This window comes from Callorhinchus milii, unplaced genomic scaffold, assembly GCF_018977255.1.
Source record: "Callorhinchus milii isolate IMCB2004 unplaced genomic scaffold, IMCB_Cmil_1.0 Scaffold1, whole genome shotgun sequence".
Classification (NCBI taxonomy): domain Eukaryota; kingdom Metazoa; phylum Chordata; class Chondrichthyes; order Chimaeriformes; family Callorhinchidae; genus Callorhinchus; species Callorhinchus milii.
The window spans coordinates 52,769,999-52,787,146 of NW_024704742.1; the positions used below are offsets into that span (position 1 = coordinate 52,769,999).

The 17,148-nt window shown below is 41.7% G+C and overlaps 1 protein-coding gene across 5 annotated transcripts in view; it reads left to right on the forward strand.

Moving 5' to 3' along the window:
* Window positions 1-6,506: 6,506 nt before the first annotated feature.
* Window positions 6,507-17,148, forward strand: part of exoc1 (exocyst complex component 1) — a 31,220-nt gene continuing 20,578 nt past the window's right edge. For 2 of the 5 annotated variants that reach the window (XM_007892766.2, XM_007892768.2), the window contains exons 1-7: window positions 6,507-6,623; window positions 8,830-8,961; window positions 9,916-10,046; window positions 10,917-11,076; window positions 11,794-11,814; window positions 15,705-15,892; window positions 16,367-16,594. In XM_007892766.2, the coding sequence (XP_007890957.2) occupies window positions 8,838-8,961; window positions 9,916-10,046; window positions 10,917-11,076; window positions 11,794-11,814; window positions 15,705-15,892; window positions 16,367-16,594 (852 nt within the window). In that variant the 5' untranslated portion in view covers window positions 6,507-6,623; window positions 8,830-8,837. Of the gene's footprint in view, window positions 6,624-8,273; window positions 8,344-8,829; window positions 8,962-9,915; window positions 10,047-10,916; window positions 11,077-11,793; window positions 11,815-15,704; window positions 15,893-16,366; window positions 16,595-17,148 lie in introns of those variants that run through there. The other 3 variants (XM_007892767.2, XM_007892770.2, XM_042341997.1) reach the window with 2 other exon arrangements.

Here is a 17,148-nt window from a genome sequence, read left to right on the forward strand (position 1 = left end):
AATTGCGGGAAATGTAGTCTTGATCCGTCAACACATTCGCAGAAGTATCTCATTTCCTGCGATTCAATGCGATTTCAATCCATGCCGATAAGTGGGCATGTGGCAACAGGTCAAGACATATTGAATCTCGGAAAATGACCGCATGCAAAATTACCGGCTGGAGTGACGAACTACCGTGTTCACACTTCCCGGATGCATTAAGTTATGCATGTGCAGTGTAGATTATTGATTAAATCGGACTTTCTACGACTTCTACGGTTTGCCTGCAACTCAGACTTCAGGTAAGTCAGATTGAATGTTATGGTCACAACTGATAGGATTTATGTGAGCTTTACTGTATTGTAAAGCGAATAAAAAAAGTTTGTTCAAGGGTTGAGGAGATCGGAACCAACTCTGTAACAAATGTGTTCTGCTTATAAAAGTCTTTAAGGATATAAGTCCTTAGATAAGTCTTTCATGAAAACCAGCGAAAAAGAATAATCATATATTATTTCAGACTGAAACTGTTCAGTAATAAAGGTTGTTATATTGACATGAGTCTAATTCATTCTATATTAATTCATTGCCCAATTAAAGTCTGCTCTGTCAATAAAAACTTTAATTATAACCATTCACAGTGGAGTGTTGACAGAGCTAATTGAGTCGTACATTGAAACCTGTTAAGTATCATTGAACATACTTATAGATATAAGTAGAGAACTAAATTGGGATATCTGAATTCCCATTAATATTTATGGCACACCTTGTTTGGCATGACAATTTTGAAGTAGCCATTGTTGCTAATGTAGTTACTCTGTTTTTAGTGAGGCTATAAATAGAAACAAACACACCCTCTCCTTTCCTGATTATTTCTCTTGATAGCACTTGTGCCCTGGGCATTACCCTTTATTGTGGCCCAGTAGGTAAATGTTACTCATACCCAGCTATAAGGACTTGTAGGAGATTGGTCCAATGGTTCCTCTCATTCCCTTCTTATGACAAGCCAATTGTGAATCCAAAGCTGGAATTTGGATTCACAATTCAAATTGTGAAATATTTGACACAACAAGTCCAGTTTACAATTGTTGCAATTTAGACTCCATTAATTCTTAGTAATGCTTCTAAAATTAATCACACCATAACATGATGTCATGTGCTGATAAAAAAANTATATACTCAGAAAAATACAACCAATTTAGGCAAGGATGAACTTTTTGCAATCTTTGAAGTGACTAAAGAGCAGAGACTTAATTCCTGGTGTATGTTTTTTCCCAAAGAATGTATTTAGTAATATTTTTTCTAAAAGGAACCTTTCACTAATTTCTCTTCATTTAACTTATAGGACAATCCACACTTTGAGATGCATTTTGACAAAATTTACAACTGGGAAGCGTCAAGTACAGCCTCCAAATATGCCTTTCTCCGATGTTTACTGGAGCTCAATAATATCTACTTAGGGGAGGAGATTGTTTTTGTAAATTTTGACACCAATTACTTATATGAGAACAGTGCTACTATCAACAAAGGGGACTGTTTGCTTGTCATGAATCTATGCGTGCTGTACTTCTGTAACTGTGTGTGTTTGTCTCTGTATAAATGAAAATTGCACAAAGTGCTTAAACAGAATTGTACACTTCCCCTGTCAATATCTTGATAATAGTGTTTAATCCTTTTAATGACCGAATGATTTTTTTTGCTTCTGAGAATCAACTATGTTTCCATTATGGCTTAACATTATGCCAAACACAACCGATATATATTCATTTAGATTCTTCCCACTTCTTTCCCGGAAAGTTCAATTATCTGAATCTAGATCAAAAGCCCCAAAATACCCACTAACATAGAATGCAAAATCAATGGAAAATGCTTCCTAGTTCATACAGAGAGTCAGTAAACTATGAAGGTAGCAGCTATCTTGGAGGTAGATGGATCGTTCAGATAACTATAGGGAAAGATTAGACAGATCAGGTAAGCCATAGCTAAATATGTATTCTTCTGCATAATGTTTACTCTCTGGTTTGCGATGTTCCCAGCTGGTAACATGGTTCTAAAATACCATTTCACTTCTGTAGAATGGACATTAGCTGAGAAATCGTTCAATTAAGGATACACTGTACTATTTTCTTAAAGGGACTAGTGCACCTGAATGCAAAAAATCGAAGCAAATCAAAATTATGATAATGTGAGTTAATTCAAATTAGATGGATTTTGGCTGCTTTATATTTTATTATTTGGCTTCAGGCTTATCCTTACTGAACCTTTTCAGACCGAAATGCAATATATAACTGAGACAAATGCAAAAAAAATTATTTTAGTTTGGATTTTGTGCAAAAATTATTTTGCTGTGTTGGAAGGGTACATCTTCCCTTTATTATATACCCACCGGTATCTTAAGATGATAATAGGAATGTAGAAACCAGTTTTTCGTACTGAATAATTGAAATGAAGTTACTAATAATAGTGGAGAAGTACCACTATCACAAATGAATGTTTATTCTGCTTATTCAATTATTATCAAAATAAAAACTGAATTACGCTTCCTTAAATGGAGCTTTCACAACTACAGTACTACTAACATTTCCAGATAGCCTACCAAATTAACCTATTGAAAATTCAACAGTATTTTCCATCTAAATAAAAATGAATGAGGCAACTAATAACTATATGAAAACATGGTCACTACCCTTCTTTCTGGCTCAGCATCAAGTCCCACCACTGTTAAATACTCTGAGACATTACCCCACCATAAATGCAAGTTGCTGTTGTTGAACATATACATCTATGAGAAGTACAAAAGAACATAGCATAAATTTTCATCGGTCAAGACTTGTTTTGTGTCAGATTGTCTGTGTGGAGTCGTGGAGTCCTGTAGCTCAGTAGTTAGAGCACTCGCTTTGCAAGTGAGAGACCGGAGTTCAATTCCAGGCAGGGCGAAACCTTGGGCAAGTTTCCTTACTCCACACAGAGCCTAATAATAATCCCTCGAAAACAATAATAAAAATTGGTCAGTTTCAATCCACGACTGTTTGTGGGACATTGCTGTGCGCAATTGGCTGCCGCGTTCGCCCACAAATATACAGTCAATTCACTTTACAGTGTGTTCTGTGAAGCGCTTTGGGACATCCTCCTGACGTGAAAAGCGCTATATCAAATGCAAGGATTATTATTATTGTGTGTGGATTCCTAAGAACATAAAACATATTTAGGGCAGGAGAAGACCATTAGATCCTGTCCCTTTTGAAAGTTCTCAATCATAGCTACTGCTTTCAACTGCTTTGTAATGATGGAGTTTTCAGCAGTAATTTATAGGATTAGATAAATTGCAGAAGATTGCTCTTGCCAGGCAACATCAAATTATAGATTTGCTTCCTCATTGGCTCAGCATGTTTATCCAGTGAGCAGCTGAGCCTTACAGACTGGATGGATCTCAGGTTCAATCCATGGTCAATCGTGAGAAATGTAATTGTAGTCGGTATAACACGATGGGCTCTAACATTTGCTTTAACCAACCAATATTCCCCTCCGAATCATTATCCAGCCATTCTTACTGGAAGCATGCATATTCTTCCATTGTATATATCTATTTTTTCAATCGTCAGTGTACATTATTCAAAACTAGGTCTCAATCGTTAGAAGACAGTGTTCTACCCACTGAACCACTCAGTCCCCAGAGTGGCTCCATTATTGTTATTTGATGATATCTTAAAATAAAGATTCTGCCTTTCTCCCGCTCATGATGTCACTAATTATTAATCCCGACAAAGGGATCTATTATTGACCGATCACTGAAAATAGTCCTCTCCATAGTGATCTGCTTGCTACGGAAATACATTTTTAAATTTTAAATATTTTAAATGCAAAATACACAGTCAATCCACTTTACCATGTATTCTGTGAAGCACTTTGTGACGTCTCAGTTATATAAGGCGCTATATCAAATGCAAGAGTTATTATTGTTAGTACTTATGTGCAATCTCAGAAGAAATATGCAACAAAAAGATGATTATTTTTAAGAGATTGACACACAATAGACACCATTTCAGAACATTTAGCTGAAGGGATCTAACTTATAGTCCATTTCATGGCTCAAGAGAAGACATCAAAGATATTGATTGGAAGACAGAATGCAAACTATCTTTGCTCCCAAGTCTTGGCTCTTGCCAACCTACTCCTAATACATTACTGGAATTAGGTAAGCAGGATGTGTTCCTCTGAAGAGAGAATGTGCAATCCATTCCAACCATCTATCTCTGGGATTTCATATGTAGGTGTGATGCATGGAATTCTCAGCTTGCTTTGAATACTCCTAAGCATAGTGATGAGTTTTCACATGTGTCAGACACTCGGCTGACCCCCTCAAAAAAATTCAAGAGGCATCAAACCCAATTGTTGATTCTTATCAGTACCTCGGTGGACACCAACCTTTGCCTGGACTCTGTCCTGGAGGACCAGGCAGAGAAGGAGCGAAGGGCATTCCCATCTCTACTCAAGGACAGCAAGGACCCAATGCAGGTCAAGCTTGTGGCATGTAAGACTATGTGCAAACATTCCTCCTTTATGGATCTGAATTCTTAGGGATGGAGCAGAGAGGCTCCCTCCAGCCTATTTGCATAGTTCAGGATCAAGCAGTGAGGTGGATTTGTGACAAACACACGGAAGAGCTACAGGGAGCGAGGGCTCCAGCCTACACTGATTTGTACTAAGCTCCGTGGAGGCATACTAAGTTTTGTGGCTCATCAGGAAGCTCGCAAGAAGTTCCTGGTAACTACCATTCACCTAGTGAGGACTTAAACCTGCTTGTTGGATTTCAAATGACCAACTACTGATTATCCTCCAGGGTGGGGGAGATAAATGGAGTTTCCTTGGTGCTGAACTGGCTGTTTGGTAATGGAGTGTCAGAATCAAGTCCACCCTCCATGCAGTCTTGGTAGCCCAGATTCTGAGCCAGATGGGTCTGCAGTATTCCAGGGCACTGCTGATGACTGCATAGACAGTTTGGCTATCGGCAGGATCTGGAAAGGCAGACAAGTCACTGGGTGCACGGAATCATCCCACTTAGCTCCTGTTAACCAAGAAAACCAAAGCCCTAACGGGTAGAGGACAAGCAGAGGGATTAACTGGACAAGAAGCGGGAAAACTTGCCAGGCTATGTGGTTTTAACTGGTTAGACTCCAGCAGTACCCTAACACACACTCTCGTGTCCCCAAGCCTTGGGTCTTGCCAACCTGCACCAAATAATTTCCAGAATTAGGTGAGCAGGATGTATCTCTCCAGGGATAGAGAGTGGATTCCATTCCAACAAACATCTTTGGAATTTCCGTATGTTGGTGGGATGCATGGAATTCTCAGCTTGGTTTGGATACTCTTGAGCTTGGTGATGGGTTTCCGTATGTGTCAAACACCTGGCTGAACACCTTTTATAGAGGATAATGTCTCGGAACGCTTTACAAAAACAGGGTTGGACGCCAAGGGCTGAGGGGGGAGAATTGGCTATAGGCTTTAAGGGGAAATTTAAAGATTTAAAGGCAAATAGAGGGGCTGAGAGAGAAGGGAGAGGTTTTTTGCCAGCCGGGTGTCTGACACATGCGTAAACCCATCACCATGATAAGATTCTTCAAACCAGATTGAGAGTTCCACGTATCTGTGCCACCTACACATGGAAATTTCCCTGTGTCTGAATAGAATGTGCACTTTCTCTTTCTCTGGAAAGATGCATCCTGCTTACCTAATTCTGGCAGGTTAAGCACAGGTTAGCAAGAGCAAAGGCATGCATTTGTGTGTCACTTCCTGATGCACATAACAGAAAAAATGAATTGATTCTCTTCCAGATTTTAAAAAAGGTCCCCAAAACCTTTATATTTAGCTTTTGCTCACGTTAAGCATATTTTTTAGTGCACCATTCATAGGGGGGAAAGGGAGAAGCTGAAACATATTCGAATCCCCAGAGAAAAGTACATACAACTCAGAGCCAATGAAAGGTTTATATATTACTGATCTACTAAATACTGCATCTATCCTGGAAGTCTGAATTATGCACTCGGAGGGAGAATTCTACCATTCTGATTGCATTTGGACTTGTCCTATATTCTTAGCATGCCAGAGAATTTGGGAAATGTGTCTATCACGTCTTACTTTGAATCCAGTTACCTGTAGAGTACATAAAAGTTTCAAAATTATTATTGATAATAATAACCCTTGCATTTGATACCGTGCTTTATCATGTCATTGAGAAGTGTTCCACCGAATTTTACTGCAAATTGAATTGACAATATAGTTTGTTGTCGAAATATTCGGACAGGATTCAAGAATTTGCTAAATGCTGCATGCTCTGCTAACCCAAGAGAACAGGGTGAGTGCATTGTACTCAGGTGCAATCTCTCGCCCTGGCCACAGAGCCCTGAGACTGGTGGAGCCACAGCCTGGCACAGATGTGCCAGGATCAATGATGGCGGCGCTCCAGTTGTCACAGCGCGAGCCTGATGTTGACGTTGCTTCCCGCAGGCGCCGGAAGCGGAAGTGATGGTGTGTGTATAGGGAAGTCGTCACCCGGAGATGCGCGAATGACCGTCGCCTTCCGACCGCTGGTCAGTGTTTACCCTGAGAGGGCGACCTGGGCCGCCAGCCCGGAACTGCTATTGTACAAGGTGAAGGGGGGGCTGGGGGGTCAGGGCTGGGGGCTGGGGATCAGGGCTGGGGGGGGGGGATCAGGGCTGGGGGGTGGGGATCAGGGCTGGGGGGGTGGGGATCAGGGCTGGGGGGTGGGGGCTGGGGGGTGGGGCTGGGGGGTGGGGATCAGGGCTGGGGGGGTGGGGCTGGGGGGTGGGGATCAGGGCTGGGGGGTGGGGATCAGGGCTGGGGGGTGGGGATCAGGGCTGGGGGGTGGGGATCAGGGCTGGGGGGTGGGGATCAGGGCTGGGGGGTGGGGATCAGGGCTGGGGGGTGGGGATCAGGGCTGGGGGGGTGGGATCAGGGCTGGGGGGGTGGGATCAGGGCTGGGGGGGGTGGGGGATCAGGGCTGGGGGGTGGGGGGTGGCGATCAGGGCTGGGGGGTGGGGGCTGGGGGTGGGGGTGGGGATCAGGGCTGGGGGGTGGGGATCAGGGCTGGGGGGTGGGGATCAGGGCTGGGGGGTGGGGGGTGGGGGCTGGGGTTCAGGGCTGTGGGGGCTGGGGGGTGGGGATCAGGGCTGGGGGGGTGGGGATCAGGGCTGTGGGGGTGGGGATCAGGGCTCTGGGGGGTGGGGATCAGGGCTGGGGGGTGGGAGGTGGGGATCAGGGCTGGGGGGGTGGGGATCAGGGCTGGGGGGGTGGGATCAGGGCTGGGGGGTGGGGGGTGGGATCAGGGCTGGGGGTGGGGGCTGGGGGTGGGGGTGGGGATCAGGGCTGGGGGGTGGGGATCAGGGCTGGGGGGTGGGGGTGGGGATCAGGGCTGGGGGTTGGGGGGTGGGGGCTGGGGGGGGTGGGGATCAGGGCTGGGGGGTGGGGGTGGGGATCAGGGCTGGGGGGTTGGGGGGTGGGGGCTGGGGGGGTGGGGATCAGGGTTGCGGGGTGGGGGCTGGGGGGTGGGGGTGGGGATCAGGGCTGGGGGGTGGGGCTGGGGTTCAGGGCTGTGGGGGCTGGGGGGTGGGGATCAGGGCTGGGGGGGTGGGGATCAGGGCTGTGGGGGTGGGGATCAGGGCTCTGGGGGTGGCGATCAGGGCTGGGGGGTGGGAGGTGGGGATCAGGGCTGGGGGGTGGGGATCAGGGCTGGGGGGGTGGGATCAGGGCTGGGGGGTGGGGGGTGGCGATCAGGGCTGGGGGGTGGGGCTGGGGGTGGGGGTGGGGATCAGGGCTGGGGGGTGGGGATCAGGGCTGGGGGTGGGGGTGGGGATCAGGGCTGGGGGTTGGGGGGTGGGGCTGGGGGGGTGGGGATCAGGGCTGGGGGGTGGGGGTGGGGATCAGGGCTGGGGGGTTGGGGGTTGGGGGCTGGGGGGGTGGGGATCAGGGCTGCGGGGTGGGGGCTGGGGGGGTGGGGGTGTGGATCAGGGCTTGGGGGGTGGGGGCTGGGGGGGTGGGGGTGGGGATCAGGGCTGGGGGGGGGTGGGGGTGGGGATCAGGGCTGGGGGGGTGGGGGTGGGGATCAGGGCTGGGGGGTGGGGGCTGGGGATCAGGGCTGGGGGGTGGGGGCTGATGATCAGGGATGGGGCGGTGGGGGCTGGTGACAAGAGATGGGGGGCCTGGGAGCTGGTGACAAGGATGGGGGAGTGAGGGCTGGGCTGGGAGCTGGTGACAAGGATGGGGGAGTGGGGGCTGGGCTGGGAGCTGGTGACAAGGATGGGGGAGTGGGGGCTGGGCTGGGAGCTGGTGACAAGACCATTAACATTTGTGGTAATATTTTTATGGATTGAACATTTAACGCAGTCACACTCTTTAAAGTAATTGCAAGTTATTGTAGTTTTTAGTCAGGTTGTTTTCACAGGGCAGAATTCCATCTTACTTGACTTGCAAGTACCCAGATTTGCACATGGAGTTAAGATTGGCACTTTTTAATATTTGTAATGTACTTAGATATTGACATGTATCTGTTTTAGAATTACATTTGTGGATTTGACTTTGATATTGTAGCAAACATATGAAAGATTTTGAGTGAGAACTTAATGTCAGCAAAATTACTTTATCAAACAGCAATTACTTCTTGAAATTTATTAAGGCTTCTTTGCTGACTTCAGATTTGCTCATTTCATAATTCTTATGAATCAACAACTCAATGATGGGGAAAAAGCATGATTTCAACCCAATGTGTCTTCAGTTTTTAACATGGTCTACTGCTGTAAAAACAACAACTGATAATTCATGCAAAACTTTATTTGTCAGTTTTCAAAATGACTGCGATCAAGCATGCTTTGCAAAGAGATATCTTCACTCCAAATGATGAACGATTGCTCAGCATTGTTAATGTCTGCAAGGCAGGCAAGAAAAAGAAAAACTGCTTTCTGTGTGCTACAGGTACGTTCTATAATCTTAGAAATAGCCCTAATACCACAATGTTGCATTTAATCTTAGTGAAATGACTAACCCATTAATAACAAAAGGTTTAATTTACAGCAAGTCTTAATATCTGTGCCTGTTGTGAATTGTGAGCTCTTTGCACTTCAGGTTCCTATCTATATTATATAAATTAAAGCAAATAGAAACTGGTAGAGAATTAGTTTTGTCATAAAATAATTCAGGGTATGTGAAACAAACTATCAGTACCTGGTGGAACATGGAACTATAAAGATTTTCAAAAAGGAACTGGAAAATTTCTGAAATTAAAAGGATTCGGCGGTATGTGATGTTGAATAAATCTTGTATGAAGTTGGACGGGTTGGCTAGAGGGAGGAATGATCTGCTTCTGTCTGAAACATACCACAGTGGAGCCCGATAGCACAATAACTGGTGTGCATAAAATCCCAACTTGTGTTATAACGGTAGTGTTTCATTCTCTGCATGTGTACAGAAAACCTCAAAATGCCAGCTGGCTTTTCATACGTTAAAAATGGCTGACTTCTGAATCATTGGGTTGCTGCAGGAAATTAGGTTTTTCATAATTATTAATAATTGGCCAAATGTTTGTGACCTTGTCAAGGGTTGCATGTTAGAAATTCCTGTGTATGGAAAGAATGCGCACTTCCAGGAGAGAGTGCACATCCCATTGCAGGCATGGGCATTTCCATCTGTAGGTAGCATGCGTGGAACTCTGTCTGGTTTGGATACTCTTAAAACATGGTGATGGGTTTCTGCATGTGTGAGATACCCATCAGGCAAAAAAAAAGACAATGAACTGTTCTCAAACATCAGACATTTTACCTATCAGACTGGGACTAAAATTATAATCAAGTTCTTAATTGTTCCAGAACAATATCAGAAATGTTCACAAAATCAAAAATTATTGACCTTTAAACGTTTGGTTCTTTTCAGTAACAACTGAGCGACCAATCCAAGTAAATGTCGTGAAAGTGAAGAAATCTGATAAGGGAGACTTCTACAAACGCCAGACAGCGTGGGTCCTGCGAGACCTAGCTGTGGTCGATGCCAAAGATGCGAATAAGGTGAGATGTGAGATAATTTAAGTCCTGAATAGAGACTTGTGCTCTATTAAATTACTGTTAAAAGCATCTTATCCCTGTTGGGAATCGAACCCAGGTCGAACCCAGTGCTCTAACCACTGAGCTACAGATCATGTTTTGGTATTGCTGATTAACAAAACTCAGTGTGACCCAGCAGCTTCTGGTAAATTATTAGACTTTTAATAAGTTCTCAGTTATGTTGATACATGAGCCATTTTGTTTTGGAGTACATATGGAGGCCTGTGGTTCAATGGTTAGAGGACTCACCTCGCAAGTGAAAGACCTGGGTTTGATTCCCGGGCAGGGCAAAACAGTGGGCAAGTTTCCTTCCTCCACACACCTCTGTTTACGTAGCACTAAAAAGGAACCCAGTCGTTAGTCGATCGGTGGTAATAATTCCTTCAGAAAATATAAAAATAATGAATTGCTCACTCAATCCATGACTTTTTGTGGGACACTGCTGTGCGCAATTGGCTGCCGCGATTCCCCCACAAAAATACAGTCAATTCACTTTACAGTATGCAAGAATTATTTATTATTACATAGGAACAGCGAGAAGTGAATAATCATTAAGCAGTGTTTCTTACCATCTTGGCAAATAACAGTGATTATCAGAGAGATAACACCATGATTTTAAATGGGTTTGCAATCTAGGCCACTCTTACTGATTATGGGTACCAGTCAGCAAAGCATCAGCGGTGCTTTCTATTAATCTAAATACACCAGTGAATCAGATAAAGGCATATTTAAAATGGATCTCAAGTGCAGCTACGCTGATCGTCAACTTGGATGTTCTAATATTCCATTTGTGATACTTCTGACTGACCAAATTCTTGTCTTCCATACTTCCAGGAAAATCCAGAGTTTGACTTGCATTTTGAAAAAGTTTATAAATGGGTTGCTAGCAGCACGGCAGAAAAAAATTCTTTTATCTCCTGTATTTGGAAACTTAATCAACGATACCTTCGCAAGAAGATTGAATTTGTCAACGTTAGCTCACAATTATTGGAAGGTAAGTCCTGATATGGATGTGAAAAATCTCAATGGAGAATTTGAACGCATCATCTAATTTAAACCAGAACAAAAAAATCCTTATTGTGTTTTGAGTATAGTGATGATTGAATCATTGAGCACGATTGGTTTCTGTGCAGTTACTTTCTTACACTCCTGTGTGGATGTTTCATGTTAGGGTAATGCAAATTGACTGCTGAAATTGAAGGTTATAAAAACATATCTATCAGTAGTAGATTGAACTTCTCTCCAGGCTTGCAAAATAACTAGTGTCTTTGGGATACTGATGATTTCTACATAACAATTCTGCTTCTGGTCCAGTTTTTCATTAATATATTTTTGTGGTTATTTAGAAAAAGGGAAACGTTTCCATTAAATGTAATAGAATATAGTATTTTATTTCATGGTGCTAAAAGATAGTGTGTGGTGTATTGAATCTTTTTAATTGCTGAGCCATCAAATTAATGCCTCTTTATGGTATTATTGAATTGCTTTTATTCATATTTGCCTTCTAAGTCTGTCTTCTTTAGTAAACTTGAGGCAGGATTATTTTAATGTTTCTTCTGCTTTACCTGAAGTCCCAGTGTTAATAGGTGGATGTGAGACATCAGAATAATATGGAACCTTTTAAAGATTTAGATGGCTGTATTACTGTCTGTTGCTATGATTCCTTGCTTATCTTCCTTTAACCCACTTTCTCCATTCTTTCTTTGCAAAGAACTTCCTAAAGTTACAGAAGGTTGGTAATATTTTCTTACTTTTTTCTTCCTAATGCATTTCTGCTATTTGTGTGCTTTCTCATCAAGTGCAGCACAGGGGTTCAAATAACATTTAAGAATATTTTCTGGAAAATCTTACATCCCGTTGCTTCCTCCTTTTCCCCCTTTCTGAGCCTCCTCTATGAGACATTCTTGAATAAAGTATCAAGCTTATACAGGGTTAGGATATTAGCTTTTGAGTTTTCTTTCCGATTCTATTGACCTCTTAAGTTGAACTTTACCATTTCATTTAAGAAGTCGTTTGTTCATGTGGTGCAACTGCAAACCAGCAATACTTTAAAATAATGATTTAAGTAGCCTGTTGTATTTTTCTGATTTTAAAAGAAGCAATTGTAGGATTAGGGACTTTTACTGTTAAGGAATTACTCCAGACATGTTCCTTTAAGTAGCGCTTAATACTTTCCAGAATTACGTAAGCAGAAAGCGTCCCTCCTGGGAGAGAATGTGCATTCCATTCCCACAATCTATCTGGAATTTCCATGTGTAGGTGAGATGCATGGAAATGTCAGCTTGGTTTGGATACTCTTCAGCATGGTGATGGGCTTCTACATGTTTCAGACACCCGGCTGACCTAAGGAAAAATTATCTTTTCTTTCATTACCCCACCTTCCCCCCTCCAATCCAGTCATCATTTTAAAAGTCAGCATTTAAGCTGCTTGTTGTGTGAAGTAGATGCATTTAAAAAATCAAAGGTGGTCTCTCAAAGTAGGATCTCCATAGGAGGTCTATTTTCTAAGGTTTTGCTACTCCAATTAAAATTGAAAACTAATAGCAATCATGAGTGCCATTGCTTACCAAAGAGATCACTTGCTGACTTGGCAGGAGTGCATCAACCTCTGCCACACACCATTGCTGTTGAGAGTTGTACGTTTGATTTATGACTTAACTTTTTATTATGTTTTGACAGTCAGAAGCTGCCTATTGACATTTTAACTTAGACCACACAAAAGGCTTGTGCTAAATATTTGCAGCTGGTTTCACAATTTTGGAAAGGAGGCCAAACAAACCTGTGTTGATTTTCTGCTATCTGTTTGGTTCACACTTTGTATCCATTCGAGCTGGTCAGTACAAAAAAAAGTGTATAGGAAGAATCATTTTTATACATAGGTGTTACCCATGTTATTTTAGGAATGTATAGGAATTACCCATGTTATTTTCATACATTGATAGGAATTACCCGATGTTATATTCGCGCATAGGAATTACCCATATCATTGACTGGCTTTTGTTAATGTGGTACAAGTTTTGAAAGTTCAGAAATGTATTTAAAATAATTCTTATGTTTTATATTTTGTTGTTGAGGTTTTTCTGAATTGATGCAAATGAAAGTAATTAGAAATTCTCACATTCCAAATATACAGGTAGTTTCAGTAATCGCAATGTAAAATAAAATCACCAGCTATTCAAAAAATAACTTAGTAACTTGGGCAAATTCATGCAAAAATGATCAAACTTCCTTTTTTTTTATAGATTGTATTTTTGTGATTGAAAATAGTTATTGAAAATGGTATTACCCACAGAAATGGTTTTAAACTATAGGATTCTTAACTCTGTGCTAAAGATTTTTTAAAAAATAATTACGTTGAGTTGTGGTATAAGCAGCTTTTGATACTCCACACGAGTCTCCGGCCACTTCTTACTCTTTCCCAAAGCCTTCTATTCCCCTTCTCTCTTGTGGTCTAACTTCCTCTTGACTGCATCTGAATCCAGCACCGCTTCAGTCAGCGAGTTCCACAATCTCACTAGTCTCTGGGTGAAGTAGTTCCTCTTTAATTCTCATTATAATAATAATAATAATAATCCTTGCATTTGATATAGCGCTTTTCACGTCGGGAGGACGTCCCAAAGCGCTTCACAGAACACACTGTAAAGTGAATTGACTGTATATTTGTGGGCGAACGCGGCAGCCAATTGCGCACAGCAATGTCCCACAAACAGTCGTAGATTGAAAATGACCAATTTATTATTGTTTTTTTTATTTTGGAGGGAATATTATTAGGCTCTGTGTGGAGTAAGGAAACTTGCCCAAGGTTTTTCCCTGCCAGGAATTGAACTCAGGTCTCTCGCTTGCAAAGTGAGTGCTCTAACCACTGAGCTACAGGACTCCACGCGGCAGAGTTTGGGTATACTAGATCTGCAGCACACTGTTGCACTCACTTAAAACTATCAAACTCATTTCCTGCACGTCAACAACAATATTACCGACAAGAAATACTGAAGATCGCCTACGGTGCCAGTAGGTGAGGGTAGTGGTGGGTGGGGAGAGGAGGAGGAGGTAGGGAGGGAGGGAGGAAAGGGGCATGGTCCTGAAGTACAGGACTGTATTCAAAGATACTGAATTCCACAGGAAACCAGATGAATGTCACGTTGATCATTGGGAAGGTCGCTTCGATACCAAACCCGGCCACGTGTGTTGAAGCCAAATTTGATAACAGAGCTCTTCACCCAGCAGAAATTGTCTGTTTGGTACACAAATGTCCACAATCGAACCCCTTTCAGTTTGATACTTGCTTTCCATTTTGTAGGCAGTTAGGACCTTGCACTTATTTGAACCCCTGAGTACAGTGTGAATCCATTACGTTAATTGCTTTTAGTTTTGGCTTTCATATCTAGGGCTTCTTGAAATGTTGCACAAACCAAGATACTAATAAATACTGGCTTTAGTTGTTAACCCATTGAACCCTTGATGCTCTTTTAAAATGCACACACATTTCCTGTTGTGTAATGTGCATGAGTGTTTTTTATACAGTAGAATTGTAGCAATATGTGGTATACTGTAACAAATAGTAATTAACAGGATTCCTGAAATAAATAAACTTTTTGTGAGAGACAGATAATAGCTGATTTTCTGTGTCGCATTGTTCAATAGCATTAAAATAAGCCATAAATAAGTGGACCTGAGTGTTTTATCCTCCCAATTGAAGGAACATATTGTGCTAAATAATAATCCTTGCATTTGATATAGTGCCTTATCATGTCTTCAAGACATCTCAAAGAGCTTCACAGAATATACTGTAAAGTGAATTAACTGTATTTTGTGGACAAAACAGGATTCCTAAAATAAACAAATGACATGGGGGGATGTTTGTTTGTATATTAACTCGTATTCCAAACAACTTTTTTGAATTTTTTTTGAAAAATATATTTACTATATGTGCAAAGAGAAGACTTTTATCAACACTATTTTTAAACCTTGATAGAGCACACTTATTCATGCAAATTATCAAAGAAAAGAGATTTTGGAATACTTTGTTATACTACATTTTAGGTATAAAATTCAGGCCTAAAGTACAGGTTCCTTCCCTGCAGATACTAAAGAAAAGCTATTGGTCTCCTATTTGCTATTTTCATCTGCATCCGGTAACCAGTCTGGTTTCTTCTTTCCTTAATAAGAAAGAGAAGTAATTAATTCCAATTATGCCATAGTCATCACTTTTTTTGGCCCGACATCAAACTACTGTGCTAAATGAGCCTAAAATTCAATGTTCATAAACAGGAAGTTAATTATTGCTTTCTAATTTGATAATATCAGGTTATAGCATTTACAATCCTAAACCAGCCAAACCAAACAAATTGCTATTCAAAATCCAGTTAGGGACTGATTGTGTTTTACTTGCTGCCCTTTTACCGGTTTGAGTTCATGTGTTTTGTGTAAGTTACAATTAGCAACTCGATTTCAGCTTGAGAATATTGTATTTTGGACCCTACTGTCAACTCAGTTTAGCTTCAGAGGTACCAAATAAGATCAGTAATTACATAATTTACAAACTTTAGAATCGGAACACAATCTTTAATTGTGCTGTATTCTAAAGTGTGATTAATTGAAATTGTTTTACCTATTTTCCTAAAGAATCTGTTCCAAGTGGTGAAAATCAGAGTGTGGCTGGTGGGGACGAGGAATCCTTGGACGAATATCAGGAGCTGAATGCAAAAGAAGAACAAGACATAGAGATAATGATGGATGGATGTGAATATGCTATCTCAAATGCTGAAGCTTTCGCAGAAAAACTTTCTAGCGAACTACAGGTGTTGGATGGGGTGAGTATTAGAATGTGAAGAGAAGTTACTATAATGTTATTTTAGGTGAGACAATTTTGCATATGGTTTGTTTGAAATCTGAAGATCACATTGTGTTCTGCAGTGATTTTTATTCATTTATTCCTCCGAAAGCTGAGGCTTTTTGGTATGGATGAGCCACTTCAGGGGGGAGGGGTGGCGGGGTGGGGGGTAGTAGGGTTACTCTAGGGTACCTCCTCAGATTGCTTTACAGAACAGTAATGGTAGATATCTGAAAGCTGGTTGTCTGCCTGTGATCACATTAATGTACCTGTGAAGGGTAAGTACTTGGCCCTCAAAATTGATTGACCAAAATAATAAAACCTTTTCAATGGTTAAGTACTGTCTTCTACATTAATTCTTGGAGTTGCCTTATTTCTGAAGTATCATACCAGCCCTTACGTTAACTGTACAAACTCCTGACCTTCTCTGTGGTTTTTCCCCTTTTATCTTTAGGCCAACATCCAGTCAATCATGGCTTCAGAAAAGCAGGTGAATATTCTGATGCAGCTGCTGGACGAGGCACTTAAAGAGGTGGATCAGATTGAACATAAACTGAGCAGCTATGAAGAGATGCTGCAAAGCGTAAAAGAGCAAATGGACCATATCTCACAGAGCAACGACCTGATCCAGCTCAGTAACACTAACAACCTGAAGCTCCTGGAAGAGATAGAATTTCTAGTAGTAAGTGAACTCTCCTTTCTGTTATACCCAACTTCTTTTTCCTTCAATTCTACAAGTTTAAATCCTGTAGGAGTGGTCTATTATCCTGAAATACTCTGATAACCTAGACTTCAACAACACAACTGAATCAAACCTTCTTGATCAATGAAAAAGGACAAAGTGAGTTTGTGAACTATTAAACCATGAGATCTTAGAGTTCATTAAAGCTAATTTTTCACCAGATAAATCTTTATATATTTTTGATTCTGTAAATTGAAGTGATTGAACACAGTGAATAAATTGCAGTACGTTGTATACTGATATGATTGTTTTGTGTGACTTTTACTGTGTACTGCTGTTACAAAAAGTTTTAAAAAGCTGCATCTATTGCTGTCCTATTAGTTTTACACTTGGAGAAAGTGATCGAACACATCAGATTGGAATTGCCTTTTCAATTCAAATCTGCTCTTTTTTAATCCTGTTTTTGGTCAGAGTAGCCCCATCAACAGTATATTGTTGCTGTTCTCGTTCACTTCACATGCAAACTAATCAGGAGGCACTTCCTTGGACAAAAG